This window comes from Thalassophryne amazonica, chromosome 9 (assembly GCF_902500255.1).
Source record: "Thalassophryne amazonica chromosome 9, fThaAma1.1, whole genome shotgun sequence".
Taxonomy (NCBI): Eukaryota; Metazoa; Chordata; class Actinopteri; order Batrachoidiformes; family Batrachoididae; genus Thalassophryne; species Thalassophryne amazonica.
The window spans coordinates 10,708,101-10,725,215 of record NC_047111.1 but is presented as its reverse complement, the minus strand read 5'-3'; the positions used below and the strand labels follow the sequence as shown (position 1 = coordinate 10,725,215).

The following is a 17,115-nucleotide window of genomic DNA, read 5'->3' as shown; positions in this document are numbered from 1 at the left end:
TCGTCCTTGACTGCATTTTATTTTGATAATCGTTGTTTTCTTTTTTTGTTTTTTTTTTTTTGTTTTTTTTTTGTCCTGTCACCAGAGGACAGAACCCGAACAAATAAATCCACAGATTCTCACAAATCAGATCCATGCAGTGGCGTCAATGGCTTCTCTCAGGGTCAAAGGTGAACTTGGTGAAAGAAGATGGAGTCAAAGGTTAAAGGTCAGAACAAGGATTTGACTGCAAAACAGGTTTTCAGTTTTGGTTCTTGAGATGGTCAGAATGCATGTAAATGATTTTTAATCAAGAGGAACCTCTGATCCATCCTGGATCCACTGAGGTGGTGACCTCCAGCAAAAAGGGAGGAGCCAAAAGAAAAAAAAAAATGATATTGTTGTGCTGATTGGTCATCGTTTTTGTCACACTTTTCCACCTGCTGTCGGGTCTCAGTGCTTTATAGAGACACACACACAAGGAGCTACTTAGGTATGAAGGTCCTGCCACGCCCCTCCTTCCACCCTGGATCACCATCTCAGGACCTTCACATTGCAAAATAAAGCCAACCTAACAACTAACGCACATATCCACAAAAAGGGACGCGTGGAACAAACGTTCTTTCAGAAACAGTTGGCTGAGTTTGTTTTAATGTACTCGCGATAAAAATCGCGTTGAGTGGAGCAGAAGCAGCTGCGCGTCCACGTTGTCCAGTCATGAAGGCGTCCTGTTAAAAAATGTCCTCATGTTCCTCTTCAGTGATGCGGGGCTGTGCGCCCTTTCTACCAACAGATCCTGCAGTGTTCCCAAATTTTGGCAGGCTGCTTTTTTATTCACTGATAAAGTTGATGCTGCAATTTAATACGTCAGTTGAGTATTTCATTTTAAAATAACTGTGAAAATTTGGACATCTGATTTTATTTTTCATTCAGGACCACAGACAAAAGGTCCTCCTTTCCCGATTTGTCCTTCACTGAAGCAGCAGCTCAGGGCGCCATCTTGGAGGAGGAATGACATCACACGGTGTCAACAAGCAAAGATGTATTTGCTGTTTCACAGCCGAGGAAGGAAGGAAGGAAGGATGCATTTCAAGAACACGCTCCCATTTAGCAGATGCTCAAAAAGTGCTTTGCAATACTGCCTCACATTTATTTCGCCAGCCGAGGCAGGGATGCATTTGTCCCAGGATTTGAATGCAGGTCTACATATCAGCAGACCCGGTGCTCCCAGTCCACCCAGCACCTCGTGCTCCCGGTGCTGCCGGTCCGCCTGGTGCTGCCGGCCGTTCGACTGTACTCAGCAGAAATGTTGGTGGATCCTGTTGTTTATTATGTTAATACGACAGGATTTTATCTTTAAATATAATTCTGTTCTCATGAATGTGGTGGAATATTGGCGCCAAAAGCATTATTAAAATTTAACACTATGGAAACTAAATAAAAATGTACAAAGTGCTTAATTAAAACAGCGTATAATAAATACAAATATAAAACCAGTAAATATTAAGATAAAGAAATAAAACATAAAACCAAAAATGACCAATAGTGGATACTAAGATGAGATTTATTTCAAAAGATTTGCCTGAAGTGGACTTTAACTGTTCCACTGTGTCAGAGCACCGGAAGGCACATAAGGTTCAGACTGGTGGCTGATTGTAAAACTCATAAGTAACTTTACCATCAACTGAATAAATGTAAGCTGATGGAAGGAAAATCTTTTCAGAACCAGTGCTCTGGAGTTTGCTTGTATTCTCCACAGCTTCCGGATAAATGTGCTGGAGTTGTGACAAACCACGGCGGGAAAAAAAAAAATCTCACGTTAAAGTGGTAGATGTCCTCTCTGTGAAGAGGGTGGTATCATGGCACATGGTGGCATATCTTTTACACAAAGTGGCTCTCTGCATGTAACCATATTAATAATTCCACATTCTACTGGTATGTAGTGCAGCCACGTTATGTTTAGAAGATGTGGTTATAATGCGTAACTGCTTCCGTAACATAGTTTAGGAATTTTTTTTTTTTTTTTGGACATATCAAACAACAAACATGGCTACAAATCAACAAACCGGCCAGCCAGAACCAGCACACAGTTAGTGATGACAGTTAGTTAATAGTGATGTGCAAGGGGATCACATTGTGCATTCAGAATGATGAATCATCAGGAATGTTATTCATAAAACTGTAGTTTTTGTCCTTTTAGGTGTTTTCATACATTTTAAAGATTTCTTGTATAACTGAAAATATTTTTTTAAGAAAGTAAAATTGGGGACCATCTTTGCATTCTGTTTTTGTGCATGAAGAACGGGGCTAAACATAAAATGACATTAACACAGAGTTAATCTTTTTGTTTCTTAAAATTAAACCAAATGTTATGACATATCGTTTGGGAGAGAAACTGGTGACGATGGAACTTTTACTTTCAACCATTTTTGAATATCAACCCAAAAACAATGAAGTTTCTCACCTGAGAAAAATACATGGTCAGTGGTTTCAATACCATCCTCACAAAATGTTCAGATATTATCTTCAATATATCAGTCATTCTTTAAATGGGTAGATATTATTCCTCATTTTAAAGTCTGTTCCTTTTGCCTTCAGGGGTTTGGGGAAAGTATGATACATAGTTCTCAGTTTGGTAGTTGATTTTTTTTTTTCCTAATCAAATTTATTTAAAATATTTTTATTTTGGCGTCCAGGGAATAAATTCTTTATAAAACACTTTCCAGTAAAAGAGTTACTGCACTTTAAAGTTCCCTGGAGTGATGGCATGCACACAAGTTTGTATTTCTGACCAAAACCATAATTCTCGGGGTAGTGCATTATATGTTTGTCTATTTGATTCCTTCACTTCTCACAGAAGTCTTTTTTTTCCCTTTTCTTTTTATTGTTCTTTATGCAGCAATGACACCAGATCAGATTCCTTGTATGTGACAACTTACTTGACAATAAATTTGATTCTGATTCTAATAAACTAGTGAGATCTGATATGAAGGCTCAAAACTACGTTCTGAACATAATTGTTCATAGTGTAATAGATGACCATTGTTAATAAATACTGTTGATTCCAAGCGCTCGAAGCCGTGGTAATACTTTACATTGCTGCTAAGGTTACGAAGGTCAGGTTTTACAGGAGCGATGACAGCAGGTTTGCAGGTGGATATGTTCTTGTTGAAAATCATATCTGCACAGTGACACGCTGTGTGGTTAAAGATGTAACAGTGGGCAGTGGTTTCGCCGACCCAAGGCCCTGTTTTTATGTCTTTCAAGTTTGACCCAGTTAGTCACATGGCCTAAAGCATGACGTGGCATTTCTTGATCACGTATGCGCGCACATGGGAGGATCACTTCTTTATCGTGAATGATGTCAATGGATGGCTATAAAAACCTTACTGTAAACTGTGTTCGGGGTCTTTTTTCAGACAGAGTTCCTGTGAGCTCTGTCTGAGAGAGAGCCAGGTCTGATCAACTTCACACGAAATAAATAAACTTTTGTAATAACAGTCTCTCTGATCCAGGACAGGCCCAAAGAACCAGGGTTTAACACAATTATCATCCAGATTAAGCCAGTTATTGACCATATATTTTTCTGAAACCAGCCCCTATAAAATCGTGATTTGTTGCGATGCAGGTACGTATTATTGCACAGTGAGGTGAGAAGTTATATACATATATCATTTCAGTATTATAATATGTTTATGGAACTGATAATTGCACAGGAATTTTGTTAATGTCAAAATCAGAAATGAGCAGTAAAGTTAAACCACCAGCTTTGTTGAATATGAACGCAAGATTTTAAGCACTTCATCATCTCAGGGTTCCACTGAGGCAGAATAAATCACTCCTTTCTTTCACAATATGACTTTCCTTTAAATCATGTGGCCTATTTCTCCAGATAAAGTTTAGATTCATGTGGTTCATAGATTTTATCAGATGATTTGGAACTCAGGTGACCGCTTGGACGTAAAACAATAAAATCTTTAGTGATTAATGGTGAGGAATGCTTTAAGGAAACATGTATTGCAAATGAAATTATTAAGTTCTATCAAAATCTGTATACCTCCTCCTATTCGGCTCCAAAGGCTGAAAGCTTTCTGAAACAAATTTAAGCAACATATCCCACAAATAGATGAGTTTAAAGAAAACTGTGAGAAAGACATAAACCTTACTGAGCTTGACAAGGAAATTATGTGCCTAAAACTTGAACGTTCTCTGGGTCCTGATGGGCTGACTGGTAACTTTTATAGACATTTTTGGAAATCACTCAGAAACCTACTCTTTCAAATGTTTAATGAGGCCATAGATAATTTAGCTCTACCAACAAGCATGAAACAAGGCATCAACACTTTAATTCCCAAACCAGATAAAGATACAAAAATACTAGAAAACTATTGCCCAATCTCACTTCTTAATAATGATTATAAACCACAATCAGGCTTTGTGAATAAAAGATCTATACATAATAACATTAGATTGGTAAAAGACCTATTAGATTATAGTGACTTAATTGAAGACAAAGGATTCATTCTATTCCTTGACTTTTATAAGGCCTTTGATAAACTAGAGCATCAATTTCTTTTTCAAGTACTGGGGGCATATGCCTGTGGACCACGCTTCTCTTTAAATAGAGGAGTAAAACAAGGATGCAATATTTCACCATTCCTATTCATAATGGCAGTTGAAATGCTGGCCATTATGCTTAAAAATTCAAGTATAGAAAAACTGAACATTTTTAGTAAACAGCTTGTGATTAGTCAACTTGCTGACGACACAACTGTCTTCCTCAAAAATTTAGAACAAATTCCTGTAGTACGTATTAAACTTTATTGACCTCTTCTCTGAAGCATCTGGTTTGACACTTAATCATAATAAATGTGAACTTATGGCCATACACGATCGTAACCTTTTAGAAGCATATAATATTCCAATAAAATCTTGTGTAAAATATCTGGGCATTGGCCTAACGAAAGATACAGCTGCAAGTGACTCATTAAATATACACCCAAAAATGAATCAGTGTAAATCTTAAGTTGAATTCTTGGCTACAACGAGACCTAAGTTTTTGGAAGAACATATTTAACTAAAATGGAATCTCTAAGCAAGATGTATTTATCCAGCCTACTCTATGGCGATCCCAGACAAATCAATAAAAGCCATAAACAAGCTCAACTTTAACTTTGTCTTGAAAAACAAAGTTCACTATATTAAAAAATCTGAAACCATAAAAGAATACGAGGAAGGTGGACTTCAAGTAACTGACTTTGAGTGTTTAAATACTGTACTAAAAATAAAATGGTTAAAATCTTTCCTAACTGAAAAAAATAGCATCTGGTTCTGCCTCTCCAAATGCTTATTTGATCAAATGGGAGGTACTGAATTCATCCTTAGATGTGATTTTAATGTTGATAAATTACCAGTTAAACTATCATCCTTTTATAAACAAGTCCTGTTAAGCTGGAAACTTATGTACAACCACAATTTTACTCCACATCAAACCCCAATATGGAACAACAGATATGTACTTTGCAATAGAAAATCTATTTTCTTACAGAACTGGATGGATAAAGGAGTGTGGTCAATCTGCCATCTAATGGATGACCAAGGGAACTGGCTATCATTTGAAAACTTCTGCACCCTTCACAATATTACATGTCAAAGGGCAGAATTAAAAAAAATCTCCAAAGCAATCCCTCAAGTTCTCAAACACCTAATAGAGAGCATGGAACTGAACAGTCTGCCTGCTCCTAACCTCCCAAACCTGCAAATCTAAGAACGAAACTTTTTAGAAACAAATATACCCAACAAAACTCTCAGAAAATGTATAAATAATCAGTTGTTCCCCATAAAACCAAATAGAAACTCAATCATCCAAAAAATTTCTGAAGGTGAAATAAAAAAAAATTAGAACTGAATATGTCAAATTTCCCATTAGTCCCAAAACATAAGAAACACACTTTAAAATTTTAAATGAAATTTATCCATCCAGGGAACTGCTTAGAAAAAGATTTAATATTGAACAAAACAACTGTATATTCTGTGATAACGACATTGAAACAACCAAACATTTATTTTACCAGGACATTTTGGGACGACTTGTGGAACTGGCTATCTTCAAGAATCCAGCTACAAAGTGATTTGAAATGGGATGATATTGTTTTTGGTATTTCTTCAAGAGACACTGAAACAAGAATTGTGCTGAACAATACCTTATTGTTAGCAAAATATTTTATACATACATGTAAATGTAAGAAAGTAAAGCCCATTTTCACTGTTTTTTAAAAAACAAATGCAAGATAACTATGTAAAATCCCTTAAACAGATGACGTAAAAATGCACTAATCTCTGATGGAAGCCAAAGAAGATCTACAACTTTTTGCTGACCTCTAATGTTTGTATACGAGGGCTGTCAATAAAGTTACGGTCCTTTTTATTTTTTTCAAAAACTATATGGATTTCATTCATATGTTTTTACGTCAGACATGCTTGAACCCTCGTGCACATGCGTGAGTTTTTCCACGCCTGTCGGTGACGTCATTCGCCTGTGAGCACGCCTTGTGGGAGGAGTCGTCCAGCCCCTCGTCGGAATTCCTTTGTCTGAGAAGTTGGTGAGAGACTGGCGCGTTGTTTGATCAAATTTTTTTCTAAACCTGTGAGACACATCGAAGTGGACACGGTTCGAAAAATTAAGCTGGTCTTCAGTGAAAATTTTAACGGCTGATGAGAGATTTTGAGGTGAGACTGTCGCTTTAAGGACTTTTCGGCGACGCGCGGATCCGCCACAGGAAAAACACCTCTGTTGGAAGCCTTAAGGACAAGTTGGAACATGTCCTGCCTGTTAAACAATTTCTCATATACTCACTCCACTGAAAGCCATCAAAAGCCTCCTGGATTTTACAAATGGTTATCAACACGGAGGTGTTTTTCCTGTGCCGCCGCACCGCGTCGGCTGCGTCCCGATGCGCGGATCCATCCGCACGTCTTTCATTACAAAATCTCCTTTAACAGTGGAATATCCGGATAAAATGCTGAAACCGACTTCTTCTGAAACTTCTCTGTTCTCTCACGACGTCCTGGATCAATAGAGCCTGAAATGTGGAGGTTTTCAGCTTGAACAGGCTGATGACGCCGCCTGAGAGCGCTGAGCGACGTCTCGCACCGTGAAAAGTCCTTAAAGCGACAGAATCACCTCAAAATCTCTCATCAGCTGTTAAAATTTTCACTGAAAACCAGCTTAATTTTTCGAACCGTGTCCACTTCGATGTGTCTCACAGGTTTAGAAAACATTTTGATCAAACAACGCGCCAGTCTCTCAGCAACTTCTCAGACAAAGGAATTCCGACGAGGGGCTGGACGACTCCTCCCACAAGGAGTGCTCACAGGCGAATGACGTCACCGACAGGCGTGGAAAAACTCACGCATGCGCACGAGGGTTCAAGCATGTCTGACGTAAAAACATATGAATGAAATCCATATAGTTTTTGAAAAAAATAAAAAGGACTGTTACTTTATTGACAGCCCTCGTATAGATGTATATCTTTTTGTGTGTGTGTGTGTGTGTGTGTGTGTGTGTGTGTGTGTGTGAGAGAGAGAGAGAGTGTGTCTTTCTCTTCTTTTCTTCTTTTGTTAAGTTACCAGTGCCTTGTAAACCGCACTAGAATGTTTCAAATTGTTAAATACCAAGACGGTTTGTACATTTAATCATTTTGGAAAAGAGAAAAGGAAAAAAAAAAAAAAAAGAAAGCGCCCGGCTTCAGTTACAGCCAATCAGAATGCCGCTCTCGAGAATGACGCAATCAGAGTAAGGCTTACTAAGGGGGGATTTAGATCCGGCCAATAGTAAATGTAAAAATGCGTGTTTTTTCTCTTTTTTTAAATCTATTTCTCACGATAATACTGAGAACGTTATTGTGGCCTTGCTTTTTGTTCATTTACTGTTTGTTATTGCATTTGTTGAAAGTTTTGTGAAAAAAAAAAGTGACCGCTTGGAATCATTATCACGTGATCTATATTGACCAATGAGAGGCTTTTTTCACGAGTTCAGTGAGCTTGACTGAACTACTGATCTGTGGACTGAACAATTAGCCGTGGTGGCTAATATTAGCTCCTGATAGCCTACACAAAAAAGTCAGGTTAAAAAACAAAACATTTTCCCAAGAAACGTCACGTTTCCAGTTTGACTCCGGTCCAACAGGGGGCGCTGTGGCGGCCCGAGGTGTTCGGAAACTCGACCGCTGGTGTTGCGCAGGAGCTAATAGCTGTTAGCATCCTGCGTTTGTTTTTCTTCACGCTAAAACAAACAAACTTTATATTTTCATCTGCTCGGACACAAAGTCGTCGCTGAGATGCCTGAATGTAAGCACATTATGTTAGCACATTTCTGTGAAAGCCCAACCCTGTGCTAAACTGTCGTCTTTAATCTGATTGACTGATTGATTAAATGTTTGGATTATTTTAAAATCTGATTTATTATTTGTTCGCATTTCATGTAGTAATGGGTTCGAGGGGGCCATACTAGAATACGAAATTGAACGAAATGAGAATTGATAATTAAGAAATGGTGGTGAAATGTAACGAAATGGAGCGAAAAATTGGCCTAAAATTACGGTAGATTTCGTAAAGAGCATGTCTAGAATAAAGACAGTCCCCCCCCCCCCCCAAGAAATTAGCTATAAAATGGTGAAACGCGCAAATACAAAAGAATGAAATAGGTCTGGCTCATGGTATACGTTTTATGTACGTATAAACGGAGCATCCCTTGCGCGTCAGGGTAAGGCGACGTCACGCGCTGGGCGGGGCCACGGTGGTAGTCAGAAAGCTCTTCTGCAGCCGCTGATAATACTATAATACTTGAAGATGTTCAAACCGTGAACTCAGTGATCCATCACATGCTGACAGATCATCACCGTGCATAAAAAAAAAAAAACACACAGCACATCCAGATGGACAACAATCAAGATGGACTACAATTGCAGCGTTTAGCCTCAAGGATCAGATGTGGTTTGGCTCAGAATTGGATTTGTACAGGTGAAGATGGAGCACATGAGCTCACCCTGTGTTCAAACTAATCACATTAAAAACAAACCTCCCCGTCTGTATTTTTTTCTTTTTTCTTTTGGTTTTCTCTTAAGGTGATGAACTGTGACTGAAGTTATTATGAGGGCTGCAAACTAACAACCATCTGCTTTTCGGTTCATTTTGAAATCAAACAGTTTAACACGCAAAAGAGCAATTTTGCAGGCAAACGGACAAACACAAGGTGTGAAGTTGGCCTCACCGGCGTCAAAATGGCTGTAAGCTGTGGAAGAAATAAAACCAGCGAGGAGAAACACAGAGGAGACTGTCCAGGAACCCAGGGTCCAGTTCGAACTGATCTGGTGGCTTTCAGGTTGTTAAAAATGTATTATTCTTTTTATTTTTGGGAAGTCATGTGATCCACACAGGTGTATGTAATCGATGTGGGGTGTATATAATTAAAGCGGCGCATCATTGTGGGTTTTTTTTTTGGGTCACAGAAACCTTTGGTTCGTTTTTTCTCCATCATTGTTTCAACCAAGCACACACAAAGAACTGCATTTAATGACCTGCAGTCTGACGCACGATGTGCACACTGGCCAGACTGTGCACAAGTGTGTTTTTGGGACCGCGTTTAAAAAGTTGCTCAACTTCGGAGCACGTCCTGCTGCTGCACTCAGCCCACTGAGATGAGACCAGACAGCAGAAAGATCGCAGACAGACATCAACAGACTGATAACAGCAATCACGTGACGACTGATAAAATAATTGTACGCCACCAAAAACTTGAAATCCGTCATGGTCGTCGTCTCCAAGATTTAATTTCTCACAATATCGCTTTCGATCTTTGGGATCAAGAGTTGACACGTAGTCTGAAGTCATCTTCCCGTGTGTTTTCTCAGTGCATCTGCTTGGAGTCTGGAGTTTTCTGCCCACCATCTGTGTGTGCATGTGTTGGAAAGGCGGAAGTAAACAACAGCGAACCCTTCTATTCATAAACACAGACCATTCATAGACAAAAAAAGACCGTTCATAGACACAGTGCAAAATTCACAGACAAAAACAAAGACCATTTATAGAAAGATTTACTGAACAAAGTCAAGTCATACTTTTGAGAGGTCACACTTGTGTTAAATTAGTGTCACAATCAAGGGACTCTAGCGTACATGTATGGAGCGCATTTCCAAAATGCCACAAAAAAACACACCAAAATATAAATAAAAGTACTTAATTTACTCATATTTACAGTCAGTCTGCTCTATTTCATGACATTTTCCCCCCATTTCATAATTATCAGTCCCCATTTTGCTCCATTTCATCCATTTTGTATTTTAGCACAGCTGGATTCAAGGAGTAATTTACTTCAAAATGAGGATTAATGTGCGTGAATGGAGAATTGTTTTAAAATATTCAGATCAATCATCAAACCTGCTAAAAGAAAAAAAACAAAGTTAATCTGCTGGCCACATGACCGATGATATTAACGTCATAGCTCTAAATTACTTAATGAAATGAAAATCACAAGCTAATGTGTTGAGTTTGTAACTACGCTGGTCTGCTCAAAAGGACTTCACGCTCCTTACTGATGTCCACAGACATTTATTTCTTTTATTCAGCTCGTGTAACAGCCATGGAACAGTCATGGGGAACACCCGTGGAACACCATGAAAACTAAAATGACAAAATGCTACATTTCAAACTCATATTCATATCGACATTAAACCTAAATCACACATTTTGCCTGTAACAAGACAAAAACAGCATTATAAAATAACTTTTACCGTGTGCACCGGTTTGACCAGTAATAGAATGATACCATAAGCAAATTCCGTGTCTTTATCTGAGTTTTACGTACTGCTCTGACTTTCCTCATCTTTTTCTCTCCCGCTCTACACACGTTCCCTTCCGGGTCATGCGATTACATGACCTATTTCCTCTTCAGCACAGGTAATTTCAAAATAAAAGAAACATCTTAAGCTGTAAAGCCGTGTTACTCATTGCCTTAAATAATCGTGCAATTATTCACCAAAAAGAACAAAGGAAATTTTGTATCATATTCCTGTTGTCGTGGTAACCTATATACAATTCATTTTGGCGTCAGTTACATAGTTTAATAAGAATTTTTTTTTTTTGTTTAAAGTGGCTGTTGATACAGTTCACAAACCAACGCATGACAGCCGACCACAAACCACCGTGACCACATGACAGCCGATCCCAGACTGCTGTGACAATCGGGAGATAAATGCTACAGGAGGTCTTTCCTACCTGTGGCAGTCAGACTCTATAATTTGCGCCCCTTCTGCAGGATGAATACATAATGGACAGAGTTATTCTGTTACTCGATATGTGCAATGTTGGCGAACATCTTGTGAAAATGTCTTTAGTCATTTCACATAAATTTATTGTACCTATTGTATATAAAAAAAAGACAATGGGTGGACATCCCCAGATACCACTTCATATACAGCGACCAGAACCGAAAGGGCGACGGCATTCGAGGTGACATCACGTTCAGCCGCAGAAAGGACTTGGAAGCCGACATTGAAGCAGTGTGGCTTGAACTACTATTACCTAAAACTCAGCCAATTGTAATTGGCAAAAAAGTCCATTTGTCTTGGAGGTCTATACTCCCAGACAAATGAACTTTTTTGATAAACTTGAACAAGCAAGTTTAAGTTGTCAGAGTTTTGCATCTCAGGAGTGTATTATATAAGGCGATTTTAATGTAGACATGAAATCAAAAAGCTGCAGTGCTCTGCACAAGTCACCATTTTATGTTATCTTTTAACCTTTCACAGCTGATAACTGAGCCTACGAGGAAAACCAGTAGTACTGCCACTGTAATTGACTTGATCTTTGTCTCTGATGCAAAAAAAAAAAAGGATAACACATAGTGGTGTATCCAGTATCATGGTCAGTGACCATCAAATTATATACTGTGCTAGGAAGTGCAAGAGAAATCTTGTACACAAACATACTTGTAAAAGACTTCGATGTATGAAAAACTATTTGGTTGATATATTGGAAACGGAACTAAACCAGGTTGACTGGAGCGATGTGCTCCACAACACTTCAGTGGAAGGTGCATGGAAATGTTTTAAAGATAAGTTTATGTCTACACTGGATAAGATTGTTCCATATAAGTCTGTACATATAAAAACAACTCTGATCCATGGATGTCTTCTGAAATCATCCATATGGTTAATAAAAAAAACAAAGCAATTCACAAATGTGTGAAAACAAAGGATTCTACCTGGTACAGTAAATTCAATGAGCTGAGAAACAAGGTCAACTACTAAATAAAGCAAAATCTGAGTATTATAAAGATAAGGTGGAGGAATATAAAACCAACCAAAAAACTGTGGAAGGTATGAAATAGTTTGGGCTCTTCCACAAAACCAAAAGCCCACACTATAGATCTGGTCAAAAATGGTATTGTTACAAATTGGAGGTGGCACATATTTTTAATTCTTATTTTTCCACAATTGCCTCAAATCTAGTTAGCCATCTACCTCAAAGTTTCCGGTAAATACAGTTCAGAACATATAGGAAATTTTTATAAAGGTAAAAATGTTCAACCTAACTCTTTTTGTCTGCAAAGAGTGGCTGAAGACAACATGCTGGACTATTTGTTAAAACTAAATTTGAATAAGGCAACTGGTTTGGACAATACGAGGTCTGTTAGAAAAGTATCCGACCTTTTTATTTTTTTCAAAAACTACACTCAACAAAAATATAAACGCAACACTTTTGGTTTTGCTCCCATTTTGTATGAGATGAACTCAAAGATCTAAAACTTTTTCCACATACACAATATCACCATTTCCCTCAAATATTGTTCACAAACCAGTCGAAATCTGTGATAGTGAGCACTTCTCCTTTGCTGAGATAATCCATCCCACCTCACAGGTGTGCCATACCAAGATGCTGATTAGACACCATGATTAGTGCACAGGTGTGCCTTAGACTGCCCACAATAAAAGGCCACTCTGAAAGGTGCAGTTTTGTTTTATTGGGGGGGGGATACCAGTCAGTATCTGGTGTGACCACCATTTGCCTCATGCAGTGCAACACATCTCTTTCGCATCATCCGTGAAGAGAACACCTCTCCAACGTGCCAAATGCCAGGGAATGTGAGCATTTGCCCACTCAAGTCGGTTACGACGACGAACTGGAGTCAGATCGAGACACCGATGAGGACGCCGAGCATGCAGATGAGCTTCCCTGAGACGGTTTCTGACAGTTTGTGCAGAAATTCTTTGGTTATGCAAACCGATTGTTTCGGCAGCTGTCCGAGTGGCTGGTCTCAGACAATCTTGGAGGTGAACATGCTGGATGTGGAGGTCCTGGGCTGGTGTGGTTACACGTGGTCTGCGGTTGTGAGGCTGGTTGGATGTACTGCCAAATTCTCTGAAACGACTTTGGAGACGGCTTATGGTAGAGACATGAACGTTCAATACACGAGCAACAGCTCTGGTTGACATTCCTGCTGTCAGCATGACAACTGCATGCTCCCTCAAATCTTGCGACATCTGTGGCATTGTGCTGTGTGATAAAACTGCACCTTTCAGAGTGGCCTTTTATTGTGGACAGTCTAAGGCACACCTGTGCACTAATCATGGTGTCTAATCAGCATCTTGGTATGGCACACCTGTGAGGTGGGATGGATTATCTGAGCAAAGGAGAAGTGCTCACTATCACAGATTTAGACTGGTTTGTGAACAATATTTGAGGGAAATGGTGATATTGTGTATGTGGAAAAAGTTTTAGATCTTTGAGTTCATCTTATACAAAATGGGAGCAAAACCAAAAGTGTTGCGTTTATATTTTTGTTGAGTGTATATGGATTTGAATCATGTGCGCTTGCATCAGACAAGCTTGAACCTTCATGCGCATGCGTGAGTTTTTTCACGCCTGTCGGTTGCGTCATTCGCCTGTGGGCAGGCTTTGAGTGAGCACTGGTCCACCCCCCTCGTCGGATTTTTATTGTTTAGGAATGGTGGAGCGACTGCCGCTTTGTTCCATGAAAATGTTTTTCAGAAACTCTGCCAGACAGCCAGCTGGAAACCATTTGGAAGATTCAGATGGCTTTCGGTGAAGATTCTGTCGGTATCACACGGATTAAGGACCATTAAAACTGGATTAAAACCGGCCTTTGGCGGCGGAGGGCGCACCGCGCCCTGAGCAGCCAGAGGTCGGGATCAGCACTTTATCGGCACATTCCACTGTTAAAGGAGATTTTGTAATGAAAGATGTGCAGACGGATTCGCGCGTCGCGACACAGCCGCTCATGGCGCGGGACAAACAACACCTCCGTGTTGGAAACCATTCGTAAGATTCAGACGGCTTTCTGTGGCTTTTCAGTCGAGTGAGTATCCGAGAAATTGTTTAACAGCTGGGCATGTTCCAACTTGTCCTGTGAGACTTCCAACACAGAGGTGTTGTTTGTCCTGCACCATGAGCGGCTGCGTCGCGAAGCGCGAATCCGTCCGCACGTCTTTCATTACAAAAGTGCTGATCCCGACCTCTTCTGAAACCTCTCTGCTAGTCACACGATGTCCTGCATCAACAGAGCCTTAAATTTGGAAGTGATCTGCTCGTTCCAGCCTGTCGATGGCTGCTCGGGGCGCGGTGCGCCCTCCGCCGCCGTGGGCCATTTTTAATCCAGTTTTAATGGCCCTTAATCCGTGTGATACTGATAGAATATTCACGAAAGCCATCTGAATCTTCCAAATGGTTTCCATCTGGCTGTATTGCAGAGTTTCTGAAAAATTTTTCATGGAACAAAGCGGCAGTCGCTCCGCCATTCCTAAACAATAAAAATCCGACGAGGGGGGTGGACCAGTGCTCACTCAAAGCCTGCCCACAGGCGAATGATGCAACCGACAGGTGTGAAAAACCTCACGCATGCACATGAAGGTTCAAGCTTGTCTGATGCAAGCGCACATGATTCAAATCCATATAGTTTTTGAAAAAAATAAAAAGGTCAGATAGCGTTCTCACAGACCTCGTATACCTGCATGTTTTCTTAAAGATGGTGCCAAGTTCATCTCTACTCCATTAACCTATATTCTAAATTCATCAATTAATAGTGGAAAACTACCATCTGGTTTAAAATCTGCTAGAATCACTCCTATATTCAAAATGCACTCTAAGACAGAGGCAGGCAACTATAGGCCAGTCTCGGTATTGAGCGATATATCAAAAATCTTTGAAAAAAATGTATATGAATCTGTATATGCCATCTGGGCGACAACAATTTATTGTACGATTTTCAATCTGGTTTCAGATCACAATATTCCACAGATAAATGTCTTATCCACCGATTGGAATTTGTCAAATCAGAACAAGACTTAAAGCAGTTACATAGGTATGACCCTGCTGGATCTACAAAAAGCCTTTGACACTGTGGAACATAAAATTCTATTACATAAACTTAAAGCTTTGGGATTCAATGAATCAACCAAAGAATGGTTCAGATCCTACCTTGATGGAAGGCTGCAGACTGTGGATATAGGAGGCACCCTATCTACACCTGCTATAGTTACCTGCGGGGTACCACAGGGCTCTATCCTGAGAACACTGCTCTTTCTCATATATATGAATGATGTGCCCTCAGCAGGTCGCTGCAAACTGTTCTGGTATGCTGATGACTCTGCTTTATGAGTAGCTGGTAAAAATGTGACAGCTATTCAGTAAGCCCTGTCCTCTGAACTCGAGTTGGTTAGAGAGTGGTTAATTGACAGCAAACTGTCTCTCCATCTTGGTGAAATAGAATCTGTCCTGTTCGGATCCAAAAAACGACTCCCGGTAAATGACACTGTAGACGTTTCATGCTGGCAACAAAACTGTCTGTAAATCCTGTGTAAAATACATTGGTCTAGACTTATGCCGCGTTCACACCGGGCGCGATCAGACACTACAAATTCGCGTGGGTCGCCAGGCGACGGACGCACCTCCTTTGCCCGGTGTGTCGCTCTGCTTGGGTGGACTTTCGCTGCGAAAATTCGCCCCGGTGCGTCATCAAATAGGAGGAGCTTCCATTCCGCTCGCCGGCTCCGGTTGTCAGTGAAGCTATCATGATGGACCTTGATCACACAGAGCGAGTTGTTGTGAAAGGCTCCCAATACAGAGAGTATCATTATTTGCTGCAGGAGCTGTGTCGGGGTGACGGCCGCTTTCAGCGGTCCTTCCACCTCTGCGGGACCCAGTTTGAGGATCAACTGTCCCGTTCGCGCGCGCACATGTAAACAATAAAAAAATAAAAATAAAAAAAAACTCTGCTGCTTGCTGTAGCTGGCTCTTCCCCCAAAAAACTCTGTCATAATTGTGTTTAGAAACCAGTCACCATTTGTTTTATTATACATCTGTGTAGTTAATTAATAAAATATTCTCTACAGACGATTCGCTTGCACGCGCACGTAAAACAAAAAAGAAAAGGAAAAAGCTCCGCTCCCCGCTGCTGCAAGTAGGGTTGCTGCTTGCTCCAAAAACTCTGTCATAATTGTGTTTAGAAACCAGTCACCATTTGCTTTATACAGGTGTGTAGTTAATAAGTAAAATAAGGACGATTCATGCGCGCATGTAAAATAAAAATAAAAAGAAACTCCGCTCCCCGCTGCTGTGGTACTGCTGTTCGCTCCAAAAACTCTGTCATGATTGTGAAATAAAGGACAAAAGAGACATACGTCCTTCTCACAGGCTGCTACCAGATACAGGACATGTTCACATCTTCAGTCAAACTCCAGACATCTCCACGTCACTACATATTCAGTCCCTGATTGGTCATCGCGGCACGACCAGACGAAAAAGTTCAGATTTTTGAACTTGGGGAGGAGGGCAGCGCGACGTGAGGCGACGCAATATCGTGCTACAAACGCGCAAAACGCTCAAAATCGCTTCACTCGTGTCGCTTCACTCGCCTCCATCCGTCGCGCTGCGCGGTTTGGCGCCAAAACGCGTCCTTACATAGGGATTACATGGCAACCTGTGGCTGCAGTCGCTCGCGTCGCGCCCGGTGTGAACGCGGCATTAGACCACACCCTATCTGGTGATTTGATAGCTGATAAAGTGATCAGCAAATCCAGTGCAAAATTAAAGTTCTTATATAGACAGGCCAAATGTTTT

General features: G+C 40.2%; 1 protein-coding gene across 1 annotated transcript in view; it reads left to right on the top strand.

Moving 5' to 3' along the window:
* Positions 1-8,151: 8,151 nt before the first annotated feature.
* Positions 8,152-17,115, top strand: part of ik (IK cytokine) — a 54,262-nt gene continuing 45,298 nt past the window's right edge. Inside the window, exon 1 of the mRNA XM_034177560.1 lies at positions 8,152-8,328. Coding sequence (XP_034033451.1) covers positions 8,319-8,328 — 10 coding nt within the window. The 5' untranslated portion in view covers positions 8,152-8,318. The remainder of the gene's footprint in view (positions 8,329-17,115) is intronic.